Source organism: Pteronotus mesoamericanus, unplaced genomic scaffold (genome assembly GCF_021234165.1).
Source record: "Pteronotus mesoamericanus isolate MK-2021 breed Mesoamerican mustached bat unplaced genomic scaffold, CSHL_Meso_final contig_32, whole genome shotgun sequence".
NCBI classification, from domain to species: domain Eukaryota; kingdom Metazoa; phylum Chordata; class Mammalia; order Chiroptera; family Mormoopidae; genus Pteronotus; species Pteronotus mesoamericanus.
The window spans coordinates 11023925-11050569 of record NW_026555134.1 but is presented as its reverse complement, the minus strand read 5'-3'; the positions used below and the strand labels follow the sequence as shown (position 1 = coordinate 11050569).

At 39.7% G+C, this 26645-nt stretch overlaps 1 protein-coding gene across 2 annotated transcripts in view; it reads left to right on the top strand.

Moving 5' to 3' along the window:
• Positions 1-3086: 3086 nt before the first annotated feature.
• The window catches only part of GASK1B (golgi associated kinase 1B), a 45233-nt gene continuing 21674 nt past the window's right edge, over positions 3087-26645 (top strand). Inside the window, exons 1-3 of one of the 2 annotated variants that reach the window (XM_054576087.1) lie at positions 3087-3219; positions 4419-5562; positions 20424-20638. In XM_054576087.1, the coding sequence (XP_054432062.1) occupies positions 4653-5562; positions 20424-20638 (1125 nt within the window). In that variant the 5' untranslated portion in view covers positions 3087-3219; positions 4419-4652. Of the gene's footprint in view, positions 3220-3646; positions 3753-4418; positions 5563-20423; positions 20639-26645 lie in introns of those variants that run through there. The other variant, XM_054576088.1, reaches the window with a different exon arrangement.

Here is a 26645-nt window from a genome sequence, read left to right as displayed (position 1 = left end):
TTTCAAGGATTTGCATTTCTAACAAATTCCCAGGTGAAGCTGATGCTGCAGGTTCAGGGCCACATTTCAAGGACCATTGATCTAGGGATTGTGCTTTATCATCTTTATATATCAGGACTACTTTTCATTCATTTGTTCATTCATTCAGTATTTATTGAGACATTATTGAGCCAAGCAGTGCTTCAGACTCTGTATACTGCCCACAGAACCCAGCTTTAGACTGGCATTTAGTGGGACTATAATAAATGCTAAGTGGCTGTGCAACCCTACATTTTTCCCGAGCACCACCAGCCTATGGGTACCAAGCACTTTTTAGTGGGAGTGACTCAAACTGCGTTGAACAGTACTCTCTCCTGCATAAAGCAAGACCTCCATCACCTCTCAAAAGGACTCAACCGTATCACAAGGATGCCAGGGCTTGCCACTTACATGCCGTAACCAGCATTTCTGGTTACCACACACTAGCCTCTCTGTGGATGTTTTCTGTCTGTGCAGTTACCTAGAGGTAACTCTCTGCTGGCTTCCAAATTAGCCAACACCTGAAAGTGGTGGGGAGGCTGGGACGCTCCCTGACCCTGCATCGCGTTTTCTCGTCTGGAAACCAAAGCGGGCTGCTGGTGTCTCCGTATCTCATGGAATAATATTGGATTGGCCAAAAAGTTTGGTTTTTATTTTTTTCCCCTGCAAATGGCTCTAGTAGCACTTAGTTGTCTTTAACTTTATTCAAAACAATTTTGTTAGATTTTATTGTGACAGCTGTCATATCAGCATGCATTTAAAAAACCCATCAAAATTAGTGAATTTTTTTGTGTAGCCATTTTAATATTAAAGATAGAAGAAAATATACATTTTTGGCATATTATGCTTCATTATTTCAAGAAAGGTAAAAATGCAACTGAAATGCAAAAAAAAAAAAAGATTTGTGTGGTGTATGGAGAAGGTGCTGTGTCTGATTGAATGTGTCAAAAGTGGTCTGTGAAGTTTTGTGCTGGAGATTTCTTGCTGGATGATACTCCATGGTCAGGCAGACCAGTTAAAGTTGACAGCGATCAAATTGAGATGTTAATTAAGAACTATCGACATTACACCATGTGAGAGATAGCCAACATACTCAAAATATCCAAATCAGTAAAATTATTGGTGAAAATGAAAAACATATCTTTTATTTTATGGAAAAAACCATATGGACTTTGGCCAACCCAATATAGGCAAATTTCTCCACCAGTGTTCGCTTATATTTCTTTCCTGGAGCTTGAATTTACAAGCTGGGGAAGTAGGAACGGGTGGATGGGCTGGGTATGTGATATTAACACAGTCTGTTTTTTCTAATCCTGGTTCACTATCAATTCATAAAACATGCATGTGTGGTTTCCACATCCCAACAACTTACCGCATATGCCACACATGTCTAACTCATAGTGCGGGACATAACTGAGTCTCAGGACTACTAGATATGAATGAAATAAGGACCCTGAGTTTCTCTACCTCTTCTCCTGCACTCTGAAGGTGTTTATTTATAACCCCAATGCATTTCTAATGTGCCAGGTTTAATCTAGTACAACCAAGAGCCTTCCTTCCTTTAAATATACTCTGCAGCCTATTTATTTTACACAAACTAAGCCTTAGGTGAAGAGAGAAGAGATAATTTGTAGTTCTGCACTAGTTTCCTGCAAGAAGCCAAAGAATCAAGACAGCTTTATCCAATCTTTATTCCTCTCTGCAGGTTGAAAACCCCTGCTGCTTGGGGTATTCCATCCTAAGCCAGGAATGACTTGGGCCAGATGTCTGTCCTCGTTCTGTGTGTGTGGTCAGGGAGCGGGGGTGGGAGGCAGAGTATTGAGCCCTTTAGCATCCACAGTTGAAATAGAGAAGTGTAGTTGTCTAGACTGTTCAGGGGCTTTTAGAAGGATAAAAACCGATTGCCTGATTCTCATTCTGTCACCGCTATCTCATTTAATCATCAGAGAAGCTGATGAGGTAAGTGGTGTTAGTTGTCTTCTCTTAGAGATGGAAATTGAGGATTAGAGAGATCAAATTACTTGCTACAAGGGACTTGAGCTAGTTAGTGGAGGAGGCAAGCCAAGGCTTTCTTCCTCTGGAGTCCCTTCTGCAAACACAGCCTTCAGTTCCAACTAATCCCTGTCCTGGCTTGAAGGGGAAGCAATGTATTGCCCTTCTAATTAAGAGACATCTGGGTGGGGACGGAGGGAGGGGCAAAAAGCATTCAACCAAATTTACCAAGTCATATAATTCTTATCTACTTCCTAAGCATTTTCCACTAAAAATGTTGCTTTATAAACAGTTAGCAGAGGCCTCTGCTTTTTATAGCCTGGCTTCTGCCAAAGATTTGTTTTTAATTTTTAAAGAGTCAGGTCATTTCATATTCTCAATATGTGAAAACAATAAGAGTTATAATAAAATAGTTCTGTTATGGTTTCCTTTCAAGAAGTTAACAGTTACTATCTAGAAAATAAGTCTGTGCTTATGAAAGTGTGCTTTAAGGGTTTTGGATCACAAAGAAAATTGCTTTGGTGCTTGAATTCTTAGGAAGTTTATCCCAAATGAACAGATACTTCTAGGCTCAGTCAATATTGGAATTGCACCTTCTCTTTCCTCCAGGTGGCAGAACACTTACAGGGGACGAGGGGCCTGAGTTTCAGAGTGCGAAACAGCTCTATTACAATTGCTGTCACTTTATCACTTGGAAGTGCATTCCTTTCTTCTCTATAGATTACAACTCGTTAACCTCTTTTGCTTTGTAAGACATATTTTTAGGATTGTATACCATACTCTGATCTCTTACACACCCTCTGGTATCACAAACTTCTTTTCTGGGGGGGGAACAATCCTGTCCCCTTTCTCCTGCTTCTATTTGCCATGGAAGCGAAAAGAATAAGCCTAAGTGAGGCCCGGAGGTCATCCACCCTCGCCTTTGTGCCAGGACAAGCAAACTACCTAAGCCAATTACTAACCGGTTTTTAAAAAAACCTCCAATCAGAAAGAATCCACCACTTTTTTTTTTTTTTTTTTTTTTTTTTGTGAACTGTTGCTCCCTGCAACTGCACACTCCAAAAGCCTCTCCCTATCTGTGTGCACCCTTATCTCACTTCTATTTTTTTCCTTATTTGCGTTAACCCTTTCTCACCGTTTTTGAACCTCCAGGCCTTCTCAGAAGGGGTGGGAGACAAACGTTTCTCTGCGAACGGTCAAGTCAGTAAGGTGAGTTGTAGTCCTGGGAGCCCTGGGGCTTTGATCCCCAGCTAAGTGGGATGGACAGCGGGTGAGGTGACAGCATTCCTCATTTTATAAGGTATTTATTCTGTGGCTAAGCAAACACTCTCAATCCAACCCTGAGACTGACACTTCTGTTTCCAAACAGGACACTAGAGGGCTCCCAGGGGTTAAAAATAAGTGGAAAATTATTTGAATGAAAACTGCTCTATACGGCATTTGCTTTTGCAGAATTTAAAATTAAAGTTTATTTTCTAAACAATTAAAAAAATTACCTGTCTGAAAATTGGGATATAAGCAGCCAGTTTGTAAGCAACCAGGGTTGGTTTTGTGTTTGTTTTTCTTTTGCTTTGTAATCAGTAGTTTTCAAGGGAGCCTTTAAACCCGAGCTGAAATATTTTGAAATGTGGAACACTCTTGACCATGAAATATGTTCTACTTACATGCCTCAGCCTTTAAAAGTTCTTTGCATTAGCGCCGGGGATTACATTGTTTCTGGATCCAAGCATGGGGCCAGCTGTGTAAGTAAGGTTGCTTACAGTTTCTTCTTTTTAACAATATGAAAAAATAGAGCAAGGGATCCTTTTATTTTCTTTCATGGAAAGAAAAGGAGTAAAAAGCAGTCGGATTTGTGTGTTGTGTTTCTGTGTGGGTGTGTGACAATAATGTAATTGTTTTCAAGATATATGGGCATTTATGGCTTTATATTAAAATAACTATTAATGAGGGGTAATGGAACATTATGAAGAAATATTGTAGTGTTAGAGTAAGAGATTATATTTCTCAATTTGAATGTTATTTAGTTGACTAATTAGTGGATTTAAAAAATAAATATGGAATAGCTATAGGTTTTTAAAAACCATCTAACTTATTTTTAATTATTTCTGAATTTCAAAATGGAAAAGACTGGATTTGTCCAATTTTAATGCTTTTCCTTCAGACTTAAATGACTCTAGTTACAAGTTATAAAATATTCTTGGATTTTTGTGGCTTGTTCTCACGAGTTTGTACTGAATATCAATTTATATATCTATCTTGTTTCTGGTTTTTACCCTTCATTAAAAAATAAAAACATTCAGTGGTGATATTTATGAAAGGAAAGAGTTACTTTTTCCCTTTACTCTCATAGAGGAACCTAACTACCATGAGAGTGTGACTCAGTTAACTCTGTTCCCATTCATTCCCAGAAACAAGCCGCACGGCTCCTCGGGGAGGCTGATAGGAGCTTAAAAGGTTTGTTGTGGTGAGTGTCACTAACATTCCCAGCTCCATTGCCAACCTTTTACTTCCATCTCTACCCGCTGGAAACCACTTAGACACCTACGCAGAGGCGACAACTGAATTCAGGAAGCCATGCATCATGTCACCAGGAGACAACTGCAGACTTTAAACTCTGTTCAACATGTGGATGCGGCAGAGAAATGACCTGTCCAGACAGGCCAGGGCAGCTCATAAACTGGTTCATCTGCTCTCTTTGCGTCCCACGGGTGTGTAAACTCTGGAGCAGCCGGCGTCCAAGGACCCGGAGGAACCTTCTGCTGGGCACTGCCTGCGCCATCTACCTGGGCTTCCTAGTGAGCCAGGTGGGGCGCGCTTCGCTCCAGCACAGACCGGCAGCGGAAAAGGGGCCCCACCAGAGCCAAGACACTGCCGAGGCACTCTTCCCTGAGATACCCTTGGATGGTACCCTGGCCCCTCCCGAGTCCCAGGACAATGGATCCACCCTGCAGCCCAATGTGGTGTACATTACCCTACGCTCCAAGCGAAGCAAGCCCGCCAATATCCGTGGCACAGTGAAACCAAAGCGTAGGAAGAAGTATGCAGTGGCATCTCCTGCCCCGGGAAAGGAAGCTTTGGTGGGACCATCCCTTCAGCCGCAGGAAGCTGCAAGGGCAGCCGATGCTAAAGTGCCCGGGTATGTCCAGAGAGGAAATATGGCCAAGGTTGGGGAAAAACACTGGAGATTGATACGGGGTCCAGGCATACGAGTTGGGGGTTCAGATTTAGAGCTGCCCAAGGCCAGGGAGAGCAACATCAGGATCTACAGCGAGAGCGCCCCCTCATGGCTGAGCAAAGAAGACATCCGCAGAATGCGCCTGTTGGCCGATGGTGCTGTGGCGGGCTTCCAGCCAGTATCCTCAAACAGCCAAGTGCACTTGCTGGTGCTGGAGGGGAGTGCTGCTGGCTCTGTGCCTGGCTGCGGCACTAGCCCCTGCGGGCTGGTCAAGCAGCCTTTGGACATGAGTGAAGTGTTTGCCTTCCACCTGGACAGGATCCTGGGGCTCAACAGGACTCTGCCTTCTGTGGGCAGGAAATCAGAGTTCATCCAAGGTAACAGCTTCACATGCTTTGGGATTTGCAGCTGTTGGGGTTTGGGGTTGATTTTCTCTTTTCTCTCACTCTCTTTTTCTAAATGATTTTCTCCACCCACGTTTCACATTTGGACAGCAGCAGCAGCATCTCTTTCCATATGCTTGGCATTCTTTATTTTCCCAGCTTTTGGGAGGTTTGAGAGTTCCAGGGAAATACTGTACTCAACATGCCTACACTGTATAAACTTTGCTCCCCATTTCCCTTCCTGGACTTCCCAGTGACTTATTAAGTCTAATTAAAGCCAATGGCAATTTGCATGATAAGGAGAGGAAGCCAGGGTGGAGGCAAAGATCTTGTTGACAGGCATATTATCAGACAGGTTACTATGGATGTAAGCAAAATTTTGTTTGTGTTCCAAATTAGGGAGAAGTGGGTTATCTCTCTTCAGCAGATGGAATTTTTTTAAGAAGCCCAGAACCAGACCCTGTTAGATTAAACGCTTGATTTTTCACTGGATTTAACCCCTTTATTTAACAAAGAAAATGAGACAAAAATAGGTCATTTGTTCAATTTATATGTTAACTAGCCATATAGTGTTTTCAAGTCCATGACAATAGTTTGTTGAACCTGATGGCCAAGAATCTCTCAGGCAACAAAGATTTTGGCAGGTTCTTAGTATGTGGCCGGTCACTTCCTTTGCAGGCAAAGGGCTGGTCTGTGGCCATGCGCTTGCCATATACTGGATATTTTCTGAGTTTTGGGGCTCTTTCAAGGTCTGAATACAAAGCAGAGCGAGTCAGTGGCTTGTGTTTAAAAGTGGAAGAATCCCAGAAGTTGCCACTGTGAATCCAGGTTGGGCCAAGAGACTAAAAAGGACTCCAAAGAGATTATGAACTCAAAGGACATTTCCTTATTCCCTGTAACCATGAAATTTAGTATTTTAGTGAGATTCCCTTGGAGTCTAGACTGGATTGGATTAAACTCTTGGGAGTGGCTGAGAACCAAACTGAACTTCAATGGCTTTAGGATTATAATTTAATTTTAGAGTTGGTACATCTTGAAATACTAGTGATTTACTTAGAAAGATTTGGCAGTTCTTATTTACCCTTGTTATTTTCTGAGTGCTTTGGATTCAAAGGTGTGTTTTAATGTCTCAAGTTCAGAAAGTAGTCTGCCATGATTATGCGAATGTGAGATAGCCTCTCAAACTTTTAATCGAATGTTGGTAAAAGCTAATTTTTACTGGGTGTTCACTGTTTGCTAAGCACTATGCTAAGTGACTCATAGTTCATGGAGGCATTGACGCCTATGGTTCTCACAGCAACACTATGAGGTGGGCACTGTTATTATTTCCATTTGGTAAATGAGAAAATGGAGCCTTATTTAGGCAAAGTAATTGACTCCCACAGCTAATGTTAATGGCTAAGCTAGGTTTCGAGCCTAGGCCCAATAAACTTTAAAACACAGGCTTTTAACCACTGGGCTTAGGTGACTGTTACTTATTATTCAAACTGGAACACCCCGGAGTAACAGGAGATTTGGGTGGGCACCGAGACAATGGGCGTACAATGAGGCTGTCCTGGGCAAAGCAAGGCATGGGGCGTCCTTGCTATGTTATACTGCCCTTCACGTTCATGTCATCATAGGGTCGTGAGAAGGTGGATTTGAATGTATCCTGAAACACTGCACCCTGATAGTCCTTGAGCTTCCCTGATGGGAGTTGGGAGAATAAAGTAGGGGTGGGAGCTGGGGCTCTGGAGCTGGACTGCTTGCTTTTGAATTCGCCAGGCACGTGACCTGGAAATGTATAGTATCTCTGTATGCCTCAGTTTCCTCTGTAAATGACACTAAGTTCCTACCTCATGAGTTAATTGTTAATTAATACATGGAAAACATGTGGCTCCAGTGCTTGTTACACAGTAAACTTTCAGTAAATATTGGCTTCTTCTATTGTTACACTAAGCACATGATGTTTCAAGTTCATTCAGTTACTCACATTGTCTCCAAGCCTCACATGTCACTTCTTTATGGGACAGACTAGGACTAAACCACAGGTCTCCTGACAGTTTAGTTAAACTTTTTGATACCAGGATTCCACTTACATGTTCAGTTCTCTGGTCAGAATATCCAGCATCTTTAGGAATAAAGAATCCATTGCATTTAGTTTGAAGGAAGGGTTTGTAATCCCAATATAGCCTAGTCCTCCTTTTGAGAGTGATGATGGAAAGAAATCAAGTTTATATTGATCTGACTCTCAATATGATGAATTAAATATCTAAGTTTATATCTCAAACAGTACCAGATGTTGTTTTTTTGTTTTGTTTCTTTCACAGCTTCTCTGATTTAGCTATTTAGAGTTATAAAATCAGGCCAATTTTCTCAAGAGCCTATGACATGATTTAAATATAGTTATGAACACTGCACAATATAATTCTACTCATGTAGACTATTATATACTGATGTAAGGTATATAATTAGATCAGTTTTACTCATAGTAGGAAATACATAGATAGTATTAAGTTCTTGTTATCTTTATCCACCTATTTCTAGTCTTTTCCTGACTTGTGTCTTTTTTCTCTTGATTTCCACAGAAGTGGTTACTGTATTTTGCCATGTATAATGTGCGCTTTTTTGCCCAAATTTTTGAGGGAAAAATAAGGACGCACATTATACTTGGGTAGTCCCTGAAATACCTTGTATCTGGTCTTGTGTTTTGTAATTATTTGTTACATAAAATTTCTTGTACCATAACATGTTCAAAAATAAATGCTAAAATTTATTTATAATACAAAAAAACAAGTATCTAAATAGAAATAAATAAAACATTGAATTAAAAAATTAAAACAAAAGGTTTTTTCCCCTAAAAGTATGGGCCAAAATGTGGGTGAGCATTATACACGGGAGTGCATTATACATGGCAACATACAGTGTTTTTCTTTTAGGGTCTTCCTATTTTTCTCTTGGTCCAGGCTTTGCTTTATTTTAACCTCCCTGTCCACCTAAGGAGGTGATAATTCCTATGTAGTACCCAGCTCATTCTATATCATCAATTTGTTATAATTCTTATCTAGTAATCTAGTGGAGGCCATCCCACTAGCCTCTAAGTCTGTGAAGGCAGAAATATTTCCTATTTTGTTTAGTATTGCATTTATAGATCCTAGTGGAGAGCCTGACACATAGTAGGTGCTCAATAAATATTTTTGAATAATTGAGGAATGCATTCTTGGCCTATTTCACTGACTCTAAACAGTAAATTTATATTTACCTTCAGCTTCCAATACCCAGAACAAGCGCTACTGATTTTAGTCCTAAATCCAGACCAGGAATTTTCCTGGTGGTTCTTATTAAGAGGTCATTGTAGAGATAATGAAAAAGGTCTTTGGCAGCCTCTGTATAATTTGAATAATGAAGTTTATAGAGGTGTTTCTTATAAAGGCCATCAATATAGTCTGCTGGCCTCACCCTATAATGTAATTTGATGATAAATTTTCCATAGGAGGAACAGTAAGATTTAGTTTAGGTGTATATTTCTCTGATGATCTTTTAATTTTTTAATATGTGGGAGAGTGGGTAGCTAGCAAGTCCTGTAAGTTATCTTCTTTAAATGTTGTTTGTATTCTCTGGCTTTTGATTAATGTTTGTGGAAATAAATTCATACTTAGTACCAAGAACAGCACTAGTCTGTATTGTTATTTGAATAGAGATATTTGGCTTACTTCAGTTAACCTTTCCAAGATACCTATGCAGTAGACATTTTTTTTTTTGTTACCTCACTTTTGAGATGAAGGAAAAGTGGTAAGAGAACAACTGAAGGTCATACGATGAATTAGTTGTCTAGAAAAATATTCAAACCCTTGTTTTGTCACTTCAAAGTCTTCTTTTGATCAGTCTTCTTCCCTCGACAAATCATTTAAGGGGCCTTACGGTATGTCTTCTTTCTCCATCACCGCAACCTATTAGTATATCTAGTTATTTAATATAACTAGAAACAGATGATTTACTGACTGGTAAACAGATGCAGGTTGTTATGGGAACTTTTTTTTCCCTCAAGACGACAACAATCTTGACCATAGCAAGAGTAATATTGATGCTACTATATATATCAGGCACTGTTTTAAGTACTGTGCGTGCTTATCTCATGAAAATTGTATGAGGCGGATACACTATGAGAGATGTTTTGTGGATGTGGAAATAGAGGCCCAGAGTAATTAAGTATGTGCCTTGCTCAAAGTCATATGAATTGCCTGGATATAAAAAGGGTATGCATTGTACCACACAAAAGGAGATGTAAGAGAATCAAATACTGTGATTTGAATGATCTGCCTGTCTCCAACCTCTCAGATGAAGCTTTCTGTTGATTCAATCCAAAGACAAATAGTCCCAGTTACGAAGATTATCTTCAGGTGGGTTTTTTAATTAGTAAAATTGACATGGGCTACCCAATCAGCACAGAGCCATAAGCTCAGGTTAGTCGGGGATAGGTTCTTGATTGTACAACTTAATGAAGTCTAGTTGATTCTTCTTAAATATATATGAATTTAGTGGAGTTACTGGCTTTGCATTGTATACCAGACCATTTTCTGACAGGTGTTCGTTACCTCAAAGATGACCCAGGAATGAGAAGGGTGGACTTGGGGGCGGGCAAGGCTGTAATCACGGAGGAGGCCTGCAGAGCACTGCACTATAAAATCCAGCAAGTATCACTGGAGCAAGAGGATCATCCTACGCATGTCTTTGCAGGAAATGCAAAAGTATTTTGAGATACAGCATCAAAGGGCTTAAAAAAACCCATACTTGCAATACTGAAATCTTCAATTACACTTTATAAGGACTCCAGTGCCTATACTACATTTGTGTGTTTGTCTATTAAATCACTTAACATTCCTACGCAACAGATAGTATTGATGCTATAAATATGGGACTCCTGAGGCTCAGCATGGTTATGAAATTTGCCTGAGGACACATAGCTAGTGAGGAATGGAACTGGATTTTGTACCGAGTTCTGTATGATGCTAAATCCTCCCCATGTTGCTTAACTTCACCCACTCTGCCTCTCAAATATAACTTGATATAATTATGGGGCAGTGACAAAATATGCAAATTTAAACATGATTTCTGATTTACCACTATGCCAACATTTCTAATTAATCTCCTTTTTCAGTCTAACAATTTTACATTGATAATATTGCTACGAGGTTTTTATTTTTGGTTTTTTTTTTTTTTTAATGCAGGCCAGTGATTACCAGATTTTCTTGTTTTAACAAAAACAATCACATGCATACTAATGTAACTGAACATATTAGCATGTTTTCTGTCAAACTATTGTTGCAAAAGTCAGAAATCATTACAAAGATCACTAGATACTGTGTGGTGCTGATATATTTAGATAACTATTTTAACAAAATATTTGAAGACATTTGCCTAAAACAAGACAAAATAGACTATGTCTGTGTAAAAGTCAAGAGCATAGGAAAATCCAGCACTGCTCTGTGATCTTCGATTTAGCAGCTTTGCCAAAGCTGTCCCTAGCAGCCCGAACAGTAACGTGAATGAACCCCAAGGGATACCACTTTGGTAGCATTTAAGCATTGTACTATTTTTCATGCGCGGCATGGAAGATGCATTATGTATGCTTTATTTTTAGGATGCTGCTTTATTGCCACAGAGCTGTCGTACTGAATTAAGGCAGCCTAGTTCCAGGAATTCTGTGTGTCAAGGCTGCTTAGATGACAAACTGCAGGCGTCCCACTAACTTCCATTGAAATTCATTGTAGATCCCAAGTTGCTCACTGTTTTCTAACTTGTACTGCCTCCTCTTATCATCAAGCAGGAGAAAAATATTGCGTCTTTTCCACTCTGGAGCATCACTGTGAGCTGCTGCTCCTGGTGCAGTTTCCAGAGCAGAGGGATGGATGGCACCTGTGTGTTTCCTGTTGTTTCCGACTCTCGGGTAAGGACAGGGGTGTTGTGCAGGGAGCTGTGAGAATAACCCAGAGGCCCTCACCCCTTGGAAACACACACAGACTTCAAAATCCTAGAAATCTTGGACATGTGTGCATATTTTCTTACAATATGTATTTGGAAGCACAGGAATCATGTTTTATTTTTTAAAATCTGGATTGAAAGCACATTGTGTTCTTTGATTAAAAAAAGCCTTAAGGGTATTTCTTTAGCAATCACACTGAACTGGTCAACTCAATGCTTTGACTCATTAGCAAACAACAGTGTTCTGAGCATCTGCTCCAAGCAGATCTGCTCCAGTGTCTACTTGTTAGCTCATTAGTTGTCTTCATAGATGGAGTAGGGCAACCTGGTGACTTTCTCTGTTGTGTCTCTGCAACCTGTGCCCTGACCTCACACATGGCTGGCGTAGAGGGACAAGGAATTGTTGGAACACGGCTCACAACATAAAAGGTTCATGGGCCTCAGCTACATGCGAACTGTTCCCTTGATGTTTATTTGAACTATAGTATCACCTTATCTTTTGTTTCTTTGAAGAAATATTTACTGAGCACCAATAGCTATATGCCAGCCACTCTTCTAATGAAACAAAACAAAACAAAAAAGTATCCCTGCCCCTGTGGATTTGACACTAGTGGGTCATGTGAGAGCTCAGTGGCCTGGCGGGAATCTTCTTATTGTCATTAATTTTAGGATTCACTCAACACCAGACTGATCTCACGGTCATGACCTTTCCGTTAGAACTGAATCTGTTGCTGTCCCTGTCCCTAAGGACAACACAATTGTGGCAGGACTAGACAGGCCTCTAGGTCCCTTCACACCTCAGTTACTGGGCAAATATTGGCCCTTCAGTCTAATTCAGTAGTAATCGAGAGCATTTACTTTCCATATGTGAGGCACTGCTCTAGGCATGGAGAAGAAGCTGCGTGGCCTTTAATTCAAATAGCTTTGTAGTTAAGAGTGTGGACAGGTGTGTTAGTTTGCTAGGGCTGCCATCACAAATACCACCGACTGCGTAGCTCAACCAACAGGCATTTATTTTCTCACAGTTCTGGAGGCCAGAAGTTCAAGATCAAGGTGTCGGTTTGTTTGATTTCTTCGGAGACCTCTCTCCTTGGCGTACAGATGGCCGCCTTGTCTCTGTGCCCTCCCACGGTTTTTCCTCTGTGTCTGTATGTTCTAGTCTCTTCTTCTTATAAGGAGAGCAGTCAGATTGGATTAGGGCCCACCGCAATGGCTTCACTTTAAAATTACCTTTTTAAAGAGTCTATTTCCAAATAAGATCACATACTGAGGTACTGTGGGTTAAAGGCTTCAACATGTGAATTTTGAGGGGCACAATTCAGCCCATAACTGGCAATCTAGACTCCTTGAGTTTGACTCCTGGTCCTACCACTTGATAGCTGTGTGACCTAGGACAACTAATTTCTTTGTCCTTATTTCTTCATTAGTATATAGGGATGATGAAAATAAAAATAATGATGATAACAGTGCTTATCTCATAGAGGTGTTGTGAAAATTGAGCTGATAGATATAAAATATTTATAACAGTATCTAACACATAATAACAATAAATATTTCCTTTTATTTTTATCTAGTTTCTAAGCTGATTCAGCTCTTTGTGATGTGTTTCCTTGGATTTCCTTAGTTTGTTTATCTAGATTGATGTTTACTTGAACTAAGTAAAAAGCACCTAAAATTGTCAATGAGAGAAAGTGCTTGGAGTTGATAGCAGATGATGCCAGTAACCCATTTGTGGAGTGCAAGGCACTTGGCGTCCATGATCTCACTGAATGTTAACAACAGCCCCATACATCAGATATTCTTGGACAGATTTTCTGTGGGAGAAAATGAGGCTCAGAGGACAACATACGCCCTCTAAAGGCTGTGTGTAGTGGGGCTGGGATGTGGATATGCTTTGGAAGGACTCTGTAGCCTTGTGTGACTGTCTTCCATCAGACCTTCTTGTGGCATGTTTGCCTCCAATGGCTGTGGCCTGGGGCTTTCCCAGTTCATCCTATATCCAGATTGTAACATGCTTTGCCCACTGCCTTTTGGTCTTATTTTTGAATGTAGCCATGATGTCTTACCTGTTTCCCTTCTCATTACAGTGATTTGGGGTCAGGAGGAGTGAGGCAGTGGTGTTTCCGCCACCCCTGTTTTTGCCGTTCCAGGGTCTCATAGAATCATGGACGCCAGGACAAGGACTGTTGAGCAAGCTGGGTAGAGCGAGGTGTGGAAACATCTGTACAATCCATCTCTGTTTCTCAAGTTGCTCTCCAGTCCTCCTCAGTTCATTCAGAGTAAGGACGGTGAAATCACTGCTTCCTAGGATGTCACACCAACCAAACTTTTAGTCAGGGCCCATCAACTTCCTTAGAGCTGAAGGGCTGGAGATGAAAATCAGGGGATTCAGAAAAATTCATTCATTCATTAATTACAACTTGGCATGCTTGCCTTGGATTAGACAGTATGTCAGGAGTTGGGGATCTGCAAAGGATTTAAAAATGGTCCCTGTTTTCTCCGAGCTCCCAGCTTGGAAGGCAGGAGACAGCTAAGAAAACCCATCATGCAAGAAGGGTGTGACCTCTGTGGAGATATTTTAAAGAGAATTTCACCCAGTGTGTGTGTGTGTGTGTGTGTGTGTGTGTGTGTGTAAGAGGGTTGGTGGGGGGACTGTAACAGCTTCTAGGAGATGTAATGTCAGAGCTGGTTCTTAAAAGTCACTGTGGGCGGAGTGACATGGAGTAGGAGTAGAAAGGGTAAAAAAAGGAGGTGTGTAAAAAACATGTGAAGGCAGAGTGCCTTTAGGAAACTGCAAATAGTTCCATAAAAAGGCGATGAGAGTTGTGGGGGTTTGTGGGTGAGGATGAGGTAAGATAAAGTTGTGGAGAATGGGTGGGTTCTATGTCATGTAAGGACCTAGATATTACCTTGCTGATAATGGGGAATTGTTGATGGGTTTTAAAGAAGAGTAGAGTTGAAATGAGCTTTGTACCGTATGAAGGTCACTCTGGTCAGGAATTCATAATTCTTCTATCTACATTAACAAACAATGAATTGGCCCGGACTGGGCCAACCTGATGTGACCAAGACTTTGCAAAATGTGATTGTTTGTGGAGCCTGGCACAATGACTGCATCATCACCACCCTTTGAAGTCAAGTTTGATTCCTGCTTTGTTGTGTGTGTGTGTGTTTTTTTTAATGGAATATTGAGATAGGAAGTGTCTGGGAGTTTCCATTTACATAGTTGAAGTCCAGGGCAGAACTAGAAAGCAGAAGTTCCTGTCATTAGTCAAAAGTTCAGAACAAACAAGGACGCTTTTTGAATTAGAATTGATGATTTAGATTGTTTAAGTAGTTTATGATGAAGGAAGTCATAAGACATTCTCCTTGCCGGCTTCCTCAGTGCCACACTTGGCAAACTCCTGAGGAAATAGGGAGACTATTTTAACTCAGCTCAACCTAGAGAAAACAAGTTTTGAAGCGAAAAACCATTAGATAAGTAAATATGGTTATTTTGGTGGTTGTTGTTTGAACAAGGTTGTCTAAATCACCCAGAAATGTGTTTCTAAGACAAGTCCCTATATCCTGAACTTGGCTGGCTATATAGAATCTATACATGTAAAATCTGTGGAATTCTGCCTCTGTACCACCTACCCGTTTTTTAAGTCATAAAATCTGAACATAGGTTTGGCTCTTTTTCATATTTGACAGTGCTGCGTCTTCAGTATTTCATTGGATTGTCACACAGCCCTGCCAGACAGATTTCGAAGGTATTCTTTGCACATGAGGGAACTCAGTGCCTGGGTCTGGGTGGCTGAGGACTTGCTCAAGTCCGTTGGAGACCAGTGATGGAGTCAAGAGTAGAATCAACATTATGACCTTTTTTTCGTACCCCATACTCTCAGCTCCTTTTTAGCAAAGGATCTCCTTATTAACTGCATTTGACCGCTCTGCATCTCTGCCTCCTGGGGCACTGCATTTCTTCATTTCTTGGTTTTACACTGAGAGATCAGTTTTTATTTTAGTCCCTCACTTGTTCCCCTCAGAACACTCATTAGACAGGCAAACAGGCCATTTGGTCATCGTTATGCCTGCGCCCTTATCCGTTTCTACTGCACTGTAAACTCTGAAGAGCGGGGCTCCAATTTTCAGCATGCCTTGCTCTGAGCTCTTTTTATCTGAAACACAGGAACCAACAGGCCCATTTGAGGACAATTAAGGGACAGTCATATATATGTTATTTTTTTTTAAATAAGTGTGTTAACAGTATTTAAAACCTGGCTAGGAGCAAGATTTCACCTAATCCTTCAAATTTTCTCTGCCCTCCAGGCTGTTACAGAAGCTTGCGTTCCTATTTTTGTCAGGGCTCACACTGATGAACCTGTTCACATTCAACAGCTCTACGTGAAGAGATCTGACCTTCGTATTCACTTCAGTCTAATATTTTTAATTGCCAAAACCCTACTGCCAAAAAAATAGAGCAGATAGCATTTAATGGATCACTAACAACTAAGTGCCTGCTATGCTGTCATTGAAGGTGCATCAACATCAGCAATTGCCTTTATCCGTTAGACACCTGCCACATTAAGGTTTTCCTGCAATATGCTGGGCAGTGGCAATGGCACCTGACAGAATTTGTTCCCTAGAACAAAGAGGAGCCTCACGTTTGAGTGGCTCTTGCTTTGTTTCCTGGCTTTTGTAGAGATGCTTTTACTGAAGGGGCCTGAGCTGGACTGTCTCTTTCCTTTTGTGCCTTGTTCACAAGGAGTCCTGGAACTTGGCCCGTGGGATAGAAAAGAGTTTTGATTTCAGTGCTGCGGCCATTTTTAACTTATTTTTGCTTAGTGACAAATACAGACCAACATCCATGAGTCATCCCAACATGCTTAGCATCCACCTACAGTTCAACAAAACCAGCCAGCCGGCGTTCCCAGGGAAGGGCGTTTCATAAATCCAGGCAAAGGGGGTTGTCTGTAGCGTTCATTCTCCGCGAATGTTCACATGTCTCTTCTCAACAGGATGCCTTTTTTTGTGATTTTGAATAAAAAGCAATTTGGTAGAGCATTGGAATTCAAGGGAAATATTAAGGGTTTTTTTTGGGGGGGAGGGACCTGACTGGCAAGTCTCATTTTAAAAGACAGCTGGATCACCTTTAATTCACTTGAACACCCACACAGCTTTTAAAACCTGCTTTCTCACCACTCTGACAGAATTTTATCTCTTCACTGTTAAGATTTCTCTAGAGAGTACATTACTACATCATTTTGACAAACCTGGATGTGAAGAGATGAATGCTCCTCATCTCTGAAAGATTTCAGGGTAAGTTCCCTTAACCAGCTTCCTGTTTTCAGAGGCTATTTTTCTGTCATCCCTTCAGATCTATCACAGTTCAGTTAATTCTTTTAACAGCCATCTTTTATGAAAAGTGGAATGCTTTACATCCGTGCTCCCAGCTCTGAGGTCTGGAGCCATCCTGACTACTATTAGGATCTCAAGGGCCGTGTGTGCGGATGCAGAGCAAGCTGACCCAGCGTGTGGAAAGGCCCGGAGCCCCCCAGGGCTCAGCGTGATAATCGGGGCCCATCCTGCCTTTTCCTCGCTTTCTGTAAATCCCCTTCTGCGGAGGCACGCTGATTTCCAGCGGGCAGGATGGAATGTCTTGATGTGATAGCATTCAAAATATTTTGCTAAGGGAACATGAATGGGTGTAGAGAAAAACAGAATGTTAATTGAAAGTCAATTATTCTTGTCAGCTGAAAGCTCCCTTTGGCAGTTGGAGAACTTATTAAACAATAGTATAGAATATGTACCATTCAAAAAACGAATGGTCTAAAGTAGAGACGTGGTCAGTGAAATACAGTGTCCTCATAGACTTGATCGGGGTTGACATGCTATGGTCTGCAGGACAAAGAGGGCCCACGGCCTGCTTTGGTACAGCCTGTAAGCTCTCAGTGGTTTCAAAAATTTTAAATAGCTGGAAAATAAAAAAAGAATAATACTATTATTATGACACTTGAAATAAAGTTTATTGGAGCACAGTCGAGGGCATTTATTGATATAGTGTCTTTGCTCCCACGCTACAACAGTTGAGCACTTGCATAGTTGAATGGCTGCAACGGAGACTCTTCCAAGTGGCGCCTTCAACGACTCAGATAATTACTGCCTGCCTTTAACCAAGTTTGACCACTGGACTAGATTACTGTATCATAGTTAAAGTGACTCTATTTAAAAATATTTCACTGTAAGAGAAATGCTCATGATACAATATTTAGTGAAATAATGATAAGAAACTGTATATAAAAGATGATCCCAAATAGTTTATTTTCTTGGCATAATTTTTGCCTCTTTCCCCTGGTGGAAATGTGAACTTTATGAAAGGAAAAAAAAAAAAGGTATTAATTAATTGAAGTCTAGAACAGTGCTTGGTACATAGTAGATGCTCAATAAACAAATAAAGGTCAGTTGAAGACTATAAATTATGTAATTGTACAATGTATACATGTAATAATAATTATAGCAAAACCTTTCTGGGAAATGCATATATGTTAGGTAGTAGGTCAAGAATTTTAAGTGTGTGAATTTTTATCCTAACAAAGTCCTTTTGGAAGGTATATTATCACCCTCATTTTGCAGAAGAAAAGAGCAAGGAGAGGTTATAAACTTGTCTAATGTTACAAAGCTAAGAAGTAATGTAATCAGAATTGAAAGGTCTGTTGGATTCCAGGGTCTGAGCTCTAATCATAAGCTATACTCCTTACATTTCTCAAAACAAAAGTTTTAACTTTCTCACTGGTCTTTCAGGTGGGAAGGAAAGCGATGGGGAAATACCAGAGGAAAACATCCAAATAACAGAATAAATTACTGAGATAGGAGATTATAAGGTTTTTGTTTTCTTAGCTATACATTTTAATGTTTCTCCATGATTCTTAAAATAAGTAGATTTACTTTTAATTACTTTTAAAATAAGAAACAAATGTTTCTAAGGGAAAGGAAAGGCAGCTCAGAAGGTTGTTAATTAACCATATCAATTGTTTATGTAGATCATTTCCTTGTTTCTATGAGAGTGGTAAGTGAATTGTTGAGGAAACTGCTGGCCTGTCTCAGGGGTTGATTTGTGTCCTTAAACTTCAGTGTCAGGTTTCAACTCCCTTTGAACACTTCCTAGCACTGGGAGTACAAAGTGCTATCTGCAACTTTGGTCCAAAAGCACTAACTGATAGTGCAGTCTTGGTGTTTACCTTTAGAAGTCAGAAGTACCCTTGTCTTTGAAAGCTGTGCTGTGTCTTCTGCTTATACTTGGTTACACTGGTCTATGTGTATCTCCCACTGCCTAATGGACTGCTTTTGCCTTGAATATATTATTATTATTATTTTTAAAACTGGCATACATTTGAAATACCCTCATTTAAAATTATATTTATATCTAAGAAGGTAATTACGTCATAGTAGCCCCAACTTGTTCAATAAAATAAAATAAAAAAGCGAGTGGCAATGTTAAAAATGAAGTTATTTATTTATGGTTCATGTTTTCGTTTTTTTCTCTTAATTGTATAGTAATGACTGTGGCATATTCTCCACAATCTAAAGGGCTTTTCCTGTGTGCTGGCCTAAATTTCAAGATTAAGAAGAGAAAGATTTTTTTTCCAACAAAAATGGAATACAGGTGGTTAGAATGATTATGCAAAGGCTGGTAAAATTACTGAGGTCACTCTAACACCAAATCCAAGGGTGGTTAGATAAGATGAGAATTCTGCAAGAAGGCAGGCAAGGGAGGTGGTAAAATGAAAGCCTTGAACAAAATGGAAAACAGCTATATTTTGACAGCCTCTTGGGTTATTTAAAAGGGCTTTTAAAAATTCCTGTGATGTGTCTAGACATTCCAGTCATAATTTCAGAGGCTTCTGTTGTCCAGGCCTGTTAAGAATGAATTGAGTGGGTTTTTTCAGATCTTAGTGACTTAGTTGTTGGGTTTTTGTTGTTTTTTTTTTCCCTAAGAGCGTCATTCTGATGTTTTAGTTATAAGCAAACCTGTTCAGCATCATCGCTTGGTGACTTTATTTGGTAGAAATGGGAGCTTGGGAGTGATGTTACTTGTTTTAAGCTTGAAGTGTCATTCAGAGGACACATCATGGCCACCCCTATTTACGGTGACTTCGGTCAGGCTTGTCTTTTTATGCAGTTTAGCAATGAAATTTCTAAATGATCAAGGGTGAGACAAAAGCAATTCAGATGACACATATTTTGAAAAATCATTGTGTAGATGATTTTTCAACATGCAGTTGAAGAAATGACAGTTGCTTAAATACACGTTGTGAGGTTATATGTGAGTACATGATCTATTGCCAAGAGCACTGCTGTTTCTATCAAAAAAGAAAAAAAAACACTCTTGCCTCTTTTTCTTTGGACATTACAGTGACTGGTGTGAACCATACAATTTCACTGTTAAATTTGCGACTTCTAAAAATTCTTCATAATGCGGCCTCAGAAAATCAGACAGTTGTTATTACAAATAGAGAGCAGCTCCACTTAGACACTGAATAGATGATTATAAATGTCTGGATTCTTTCCTTTTTTGTGGTGGCTAGTTTTAGATGTGGAATAAAACCACATTAACCAGAGGACGTTGTTATTGGTGGTTAGTGGCCAATTGTTGCCACATCTATAAAATATCTTGCTTAAAACTTTTTTTCATTGTCTAACAATACCTTTCCGTTTTATAAGACTTCTATCAGGAAGCACCATTGAGGTATAAAATATTAAAGCCTCAGAAGACAAAGGGATCATAAAGTATCATCTAATCAAACTCTCGCATTTGACAGGTGAGAGAGTGAAGCTGTGGAAAAGTATGACTGCCAAGAGCACACACGGAGCAATAGTATGCTAAAAGCGAGTTTGTGTTTCTATTTCTCTAGATGGTCGCCCATGTCCTGTCATTCTCTGGGATTCATCTTTATCTCCAACAAGTAATGAGACCCACTCTTCTGTTGAGCTCACGTGGGGAACCTACCAGAAGTTGCTACAGCAGAAATGCTGGCAGAATGGCCGAGTGCCCAAACCTGAGTGGGGTTGTACTGATGTGCATCACCACGAGTGGTCCAAGATGGCCCTCTTTGATTTCTTGTTGCAGGTAAGTTCATCGAGTCTCGTAAGTGGTTTTCTAAGACTAGCACTGAGTTATGTCAGTCTGACACTAAGGAATTCTCTGCGCCTTGAATTTTAATGAAGCCAGAGTTTAAGTTCTGTAAGGCTATATTTGGTAAGTACAGTACCACATGACACAATTTTATGTCGTTTAGGGCAAGGGTCCCCAACCTCCGGGCTGCAGACTGGTACTGGTCTGGGCGTGTTAGGAACTGGGCTGCACAGCAGGAGGTGAGCTTGAATGGAATAGGCTTGAATCATCCAGAAATGATTACACTCTACCCTGTCCCAGTCTCTGGAAAAATTATCTACCATGAAACCTGGTGCCAAAAAGTTTGGGGACCACTGCTTTAGGGAAATATTTAGAAATATTTCTCAGCCCCATTAATAATTTCTTAAGAAGCAATTCTTCAGTATTTCAATTTTGCAATAGTCATACTCACCATAAATACAATTTATTGCGATAACTCATCAACAATTCTTTTTGTTTTAATCCTCACTCGAGGACATGCTCATTGATTTTAGACAGAAGGGAAGAGAGGGTGAGAGAGAGGGAGAAAAACATCGATGTGAGAGAGAAACATTTATTAGCCACCACTCACACACGCGCCGCCAATGGGGGAGAACCTGCAACGCAGGCGTGTGTCCTGACCGAAAATCATACCTGCGACCTTTCGGGTCATGGGATGACACTCCAACCAGCTAAGCCTTGCCGGTCAGGGTCACCTGTCAACAGTTCCACAGAGTAGGTAGTCTTACCCCATTTGGAAAGAGAGTAAATTGAAGCTTGGTGAGCTTAAGTAACTAACTCAAATTCTTGAAACTACTAAAAGCTGGAGCAGGGATTCCCTGGGATTTGTTGATGTGTTAAAAGTTTGTCTTCTTTCCATCATTTTTCACTATGTTTCAGTGGTCACTTGGCCACATAGGTCACAGCCACCATATCCCTTGTTTTCTTTCAGTATTTTTTTTTCAAATTTTTAAATAAGATTAGACTTTAGAGAATAATAAATACTAACCATCTACATAATTGAGTAACTCAACATTTTACAGGTTTCTTATAATGCTTACCTCCTTTTGATAAAGACCTCATGACTCTGTCTATCCCTCATTCCAATTACTGCTTTTTCTTTCCTCCATTAAACAAACAAACAAACAAACATACATGCAAAGTGGTTCTCTGTTGTATAGTTAATTAGTATTTTTGTGGGAATTTAGGACTGTCTTAGGACATTGGCAAAATCTTCTCTTTTTTGTGTATGTGCGACATTTCAGGGAGGAACTAAAGAGGCACAAACATGTAGGAAGAAAACGAGTGTAGTGCAGAGGCATAGCCTAGGGACTGGAAAATTTCAAGGGGAGTATGATTTATGCTGTCAGTGCCACAGAGCCACCATGAGAACCAAGCTGGAAGGCATGGAATTCAGTTTGGCAGGGAGGCAGTCAAGAGTCACCAAATGCTGCTGAAGAGTCCATCTGTGAGACCCAGACTGGTCTCACACACCCTCTCCATTTTATAGGTAGGAAAGCTAAGGCATAAGGAGGTTATTACTAAGAATGGTGACAGGTCTGAGCTCTTACCCTTCTTGCAAGCTAACAAGTTAGCCAGCCACATGTTCATGCATGCCAGCAGAAACAAAAGACTCCCCAGTCAGACACAAACGACCTCATTACTCATGGCATAGCAGGTAGCAAATGCGTCATGGTCCTTCGCCCCTCAGGTTCCATTGGGGTGATACAGAGTGGCCCTGGTGAATGCTGCGTATAGTGGGGATGTGTCCCTGCTGAGAACTCTAAGCTTAGGAAACTCCCAACCTTATAAGAGGCTGCCAGCAAATCTGCTTAAAATTTGTCCCAGAAGGACACAGTGTCTTTATTATTACCAGATCAGGAAACAAATCTGTCCTCTATTCCAGAGCGAGATACTTTTTGCATCTTCCAAGGCTGATTGCTATGCTAACATATTTGTAGAGATAGTGCAGCATAAAACCTGATAGAAGATGTACAAAAATGCCATGAAGAATTGACTCAACAGTCACCTACCTTGTTCAGTGTTATATAGCTGGTAAGTTCCTAAATAGAGATTTCAGCAAATTTGACTTCATATTTTCTTATTTTTAACCATTATTGTGTAAAAACTGCCAAGTTATTTTTAGGTTAATAAAAAAAAAGTTGGTGTGGTAAAAATGTATTAGCAATAAAATAGAGAAAGAGTGAAGATTTCTAGGGTTAAGACTGTAAATGTACTCACTATGTGGCCAGATGCTTGGGGAGTGGTCAGCATAGATGTTGAAGTTCCAAGGATGATGAATAGTGGAAGGATGGAGAGGAAGTCTATGACCCCTGGTAGTGAAGTCTATGAGAAAGGAACGTCCTTGAGGATTGTAGCTGATGAACACAAGAGCTAACTTATATTGAATGAGACGGCAAACCCTTTTAGAAGTTGTCACTAATGATAATTGTTTTAATTATGGAATCTTCAACTAAATCTCTTCCTAGCCTCTGTCTTCATCATTGGGGGAAGCCACAACCTTTGTTCAACCACTGAGTGTGTGTGTTTGCACAACACCAACTCTGCATTTTGCTATAGAGAACAACCACAGGGATAACAAAGTAGTATACGATTGCATACCATTTGCCCCACCCTAAGTTGTGTTTTCTTAAAAAAAAATATATTTTAATTTGAAAAATACGTTGTATAAAACAAAAAGATAAATTCATATAGGAATGACTGAGTGAAATAAGTTCTCACTGCTATGATGTCAAAAGAGGAAGAGCACTTTGCCATAAAATAGCTAGTGAAGGAGGAAGAGTTTGAGTAGGATTGTAAGCATCAAATGATAAAGAGCATAAGGCACGAAATGAGGAAAAACATGGGGTTGGCAGTATTCATATGATATTTAGGGCATCCTAAATATACCATTTGTCTGGAGCAGAGTTATTTCAGGGAACAGTGATACATTCTGCCTGTAAGAGATATGATAGCACATGGGGGAAGAGAGCTGTTTTCCTAAGAGGGGCGTTCACTTTGTAACTCTCCATTCATTACCCTGACTGAGCAAGAGCAGATTCCAGCTGAGCAACGGTCTCCTTCTGAGTGCATCGGCAGCCTTCATCATCGTGTCCGTTGTCTGTGGTCTTGAGGACAAACGTGGGCACGTGAATTATAAATTTTCAACAAAGACAAATATTTCAAGTCCTTAAACTAATACCATAGTATTAATAATCTAACAATCATACAGCAATTGCTATGTTCCTGGCACTGTCCCAGGAACTTGATACTAAGCACTAAATTATTATTTTATTTAATCCACATGTCAACCTTATGAATAGACACTATTACTATTCCTATTTTAGATTGGAGGAAATCTAGGCAAAGAGAAATGAAATAACTTGGGCAGGGTCGCATAGCTGGTATACAACAGAACTTAGAGTCAAACTCAAGAGTTCTGGCTCAAGAGACACACTTCTGAACAGTGCTTTCACTTATTTTATGGGGAAATGGTACCATCCTCATCCCATTTTCCAAGTCAAAAATTTGGGGGTCACCTGGATACTTTGTATATGCACACATCCAAAAAGAGATACCCTTGATACCACGCAGATCTCCCTTTTAGGTGTAACTTCTGTTTCTGTCTTAGTTCAGGCTTTGTCATTTATTACCTGGGTGACCACTTCCAATCCCCTCACACTGTATGAGCCAAGATGACCTTTGGCTTGAGATACTAGGCATCAGGCTGCTGCTACCTCTGCAGGGACAGAGTCTAGGGGTAGGTCAGTTCTTTTTGTAGTCTATCCTCTTGTTCCTTCTGCCTGAGGAAGGTTGCGGGGGGGTGGATCTATCTTGGTTTTGATAATTCATGAGGATGAGATCTCTGCAAGACTTTCCCAAACCTGTTCAAGTTATGATACTAAGACTGGAGTTCCTAATTTTGGCTGTGGTTAAACAGCCTTGAATCTAGATATCAGAAATTAATTCAATCATTAAGAGTTAATTTGCTTACTATTTACAAAAGTATATTGAATTATATGAAGATGGCATCTGTGGGAAGGGACTTACATTTATTCATTTATCCAATGTTTATTTACTTGCCACTGTGCGATGGACGAAGGGCTAATTTCCTTTAGAAGCTGCAACACTTTACAGTTTCACTGGTACGATATAAGAGTGCCCATTTCCCTCTTTCTTGCCAACTTTGGGAAGTGGAAAACTAATGTTTTTGCTGATTCTATGGAGGGTAATGTAGTCTTGTTTATATCGTAATATTTTCAGTACTTTCATTCTGAGTAGATTTAGGATATACGTATTTTCAAATATTGATTATTTATATTTTGTTTTTTATAACTTGTATATTCAAATCATTGCCCTTTTATACTGCATTCCATAACATTCTTTTTGATTTATGAAACCATTTTGTATAATATATCATGAAAATTTACCTTTATCAATAATATATGTCTTGAATTATTTTTCTTACTTTGTTGTTTTTCTTTTGACTTTGCTGATAGCAGATTTTACTCCAGAGAAATTTTACACTTTTTAAATAAATCATATCTTAACTGATCTTTTTAATTCTTATATTTAGCATAATACACTGCTTAGGAAGATATTTACTGAGCAAATACATGAATAAATAAATAAACTTGGGCTCTTTTTCATAAGCACCATAATAAGTAGTTATCTTGTATGTAGTAATGCTTTTCATTAATTTTACCGAATTTTTTATTTTAAAGTGTTCGGGGATGTGTTGGAGTGTATTGAATGGATTTTGTGAACCATCTTAGAAAAGTTATGCCCGAAGCAAACTAAAATGACTTGTTCTATGATGCTACAGCAAGGGCAAGAGGATACAGAACCTAGTTGTTTGTTTTCTGTACACAACATTCTTTTTGTTTCACCCAATTAACAAATCGACATTCATAAAGACTATGCCATTTTACTGGGTCTGTAAAATGTGACACAAACACAAGTAACCTTTTATTCATGAGGCGGGGGATGAACTTTGCAGACAAAAATTCACCTCCATCAGGAAGGCTAAAGTAGTATTCTAGAGAGCATTTGAGTTTCCAAGATTTGGCCAAATTTCTTTCAAAAGATTGTATAAAATAACAGAAAATGTTTTAAGATGTAGAAATCTTGCTCCTTGACCTCAGAGATAGTCTGTATAATGGTTAGGAACTGAGGTTCTGGAGTCAGCCGGATAAATTTGAATCCCAGCTGCCAATACTAATTTTTTTTTAACATTGAGAAGTTACTTAACTTCCCCCCCGTCTCAGTTTCTTCATCTGTAAAATTAGATACAATAATATTTGTGGGCTATTACAGGAATCAATAATTTTATATACATAAAAGATTTAGAAAATGCCTGGTACATGGTGGGTACTCAGTGAATATTACATATTAATTAGGAAATTGATCATTGAGAAATAATAATAGAGGTAAATATCAATGTGAGAATTAAAGGGAGTATTTATCATTATTTTTATTCATTAAGTTGTATAATTCCCAAATCATTTTATTTTTTATTACCCGTGTGCACTTTCATACTTATGTAGACTTAGGATGTTAAGTTTTAATTATTTTTGACTAATCTCTTCCTTAATAAGCCGTGAACCTCTCAATGGCAGTACCTGTCTTATTCAAGTTTACAACTTTCAATTAGCAGCAGAATGTCTGAAAATATCAGTTACTCATAGCATAGCTTCTTTGATCAATCAAATCTATCTAGTTATATTAAAATACTAAATACAAAATATCAAATTAAAAATGTTAAATATGGCCCTCGCTGGTGTGGCTCAATGGATTGAACACCTGGGATGCACACCGAAAGGTTGCTGGTTTGATTCCCAGTCAGGGCACAGGCCTGGGGTGCCAGCCAGATCCCCAGTTGGACATATAAGAGGCGCCTGGTTGATGTATCTCTCACACATATTGACATCGATGTTATTCTCCATCCCTTCCCCTCTCTCTGAAAGCAAATACATAAAATCTT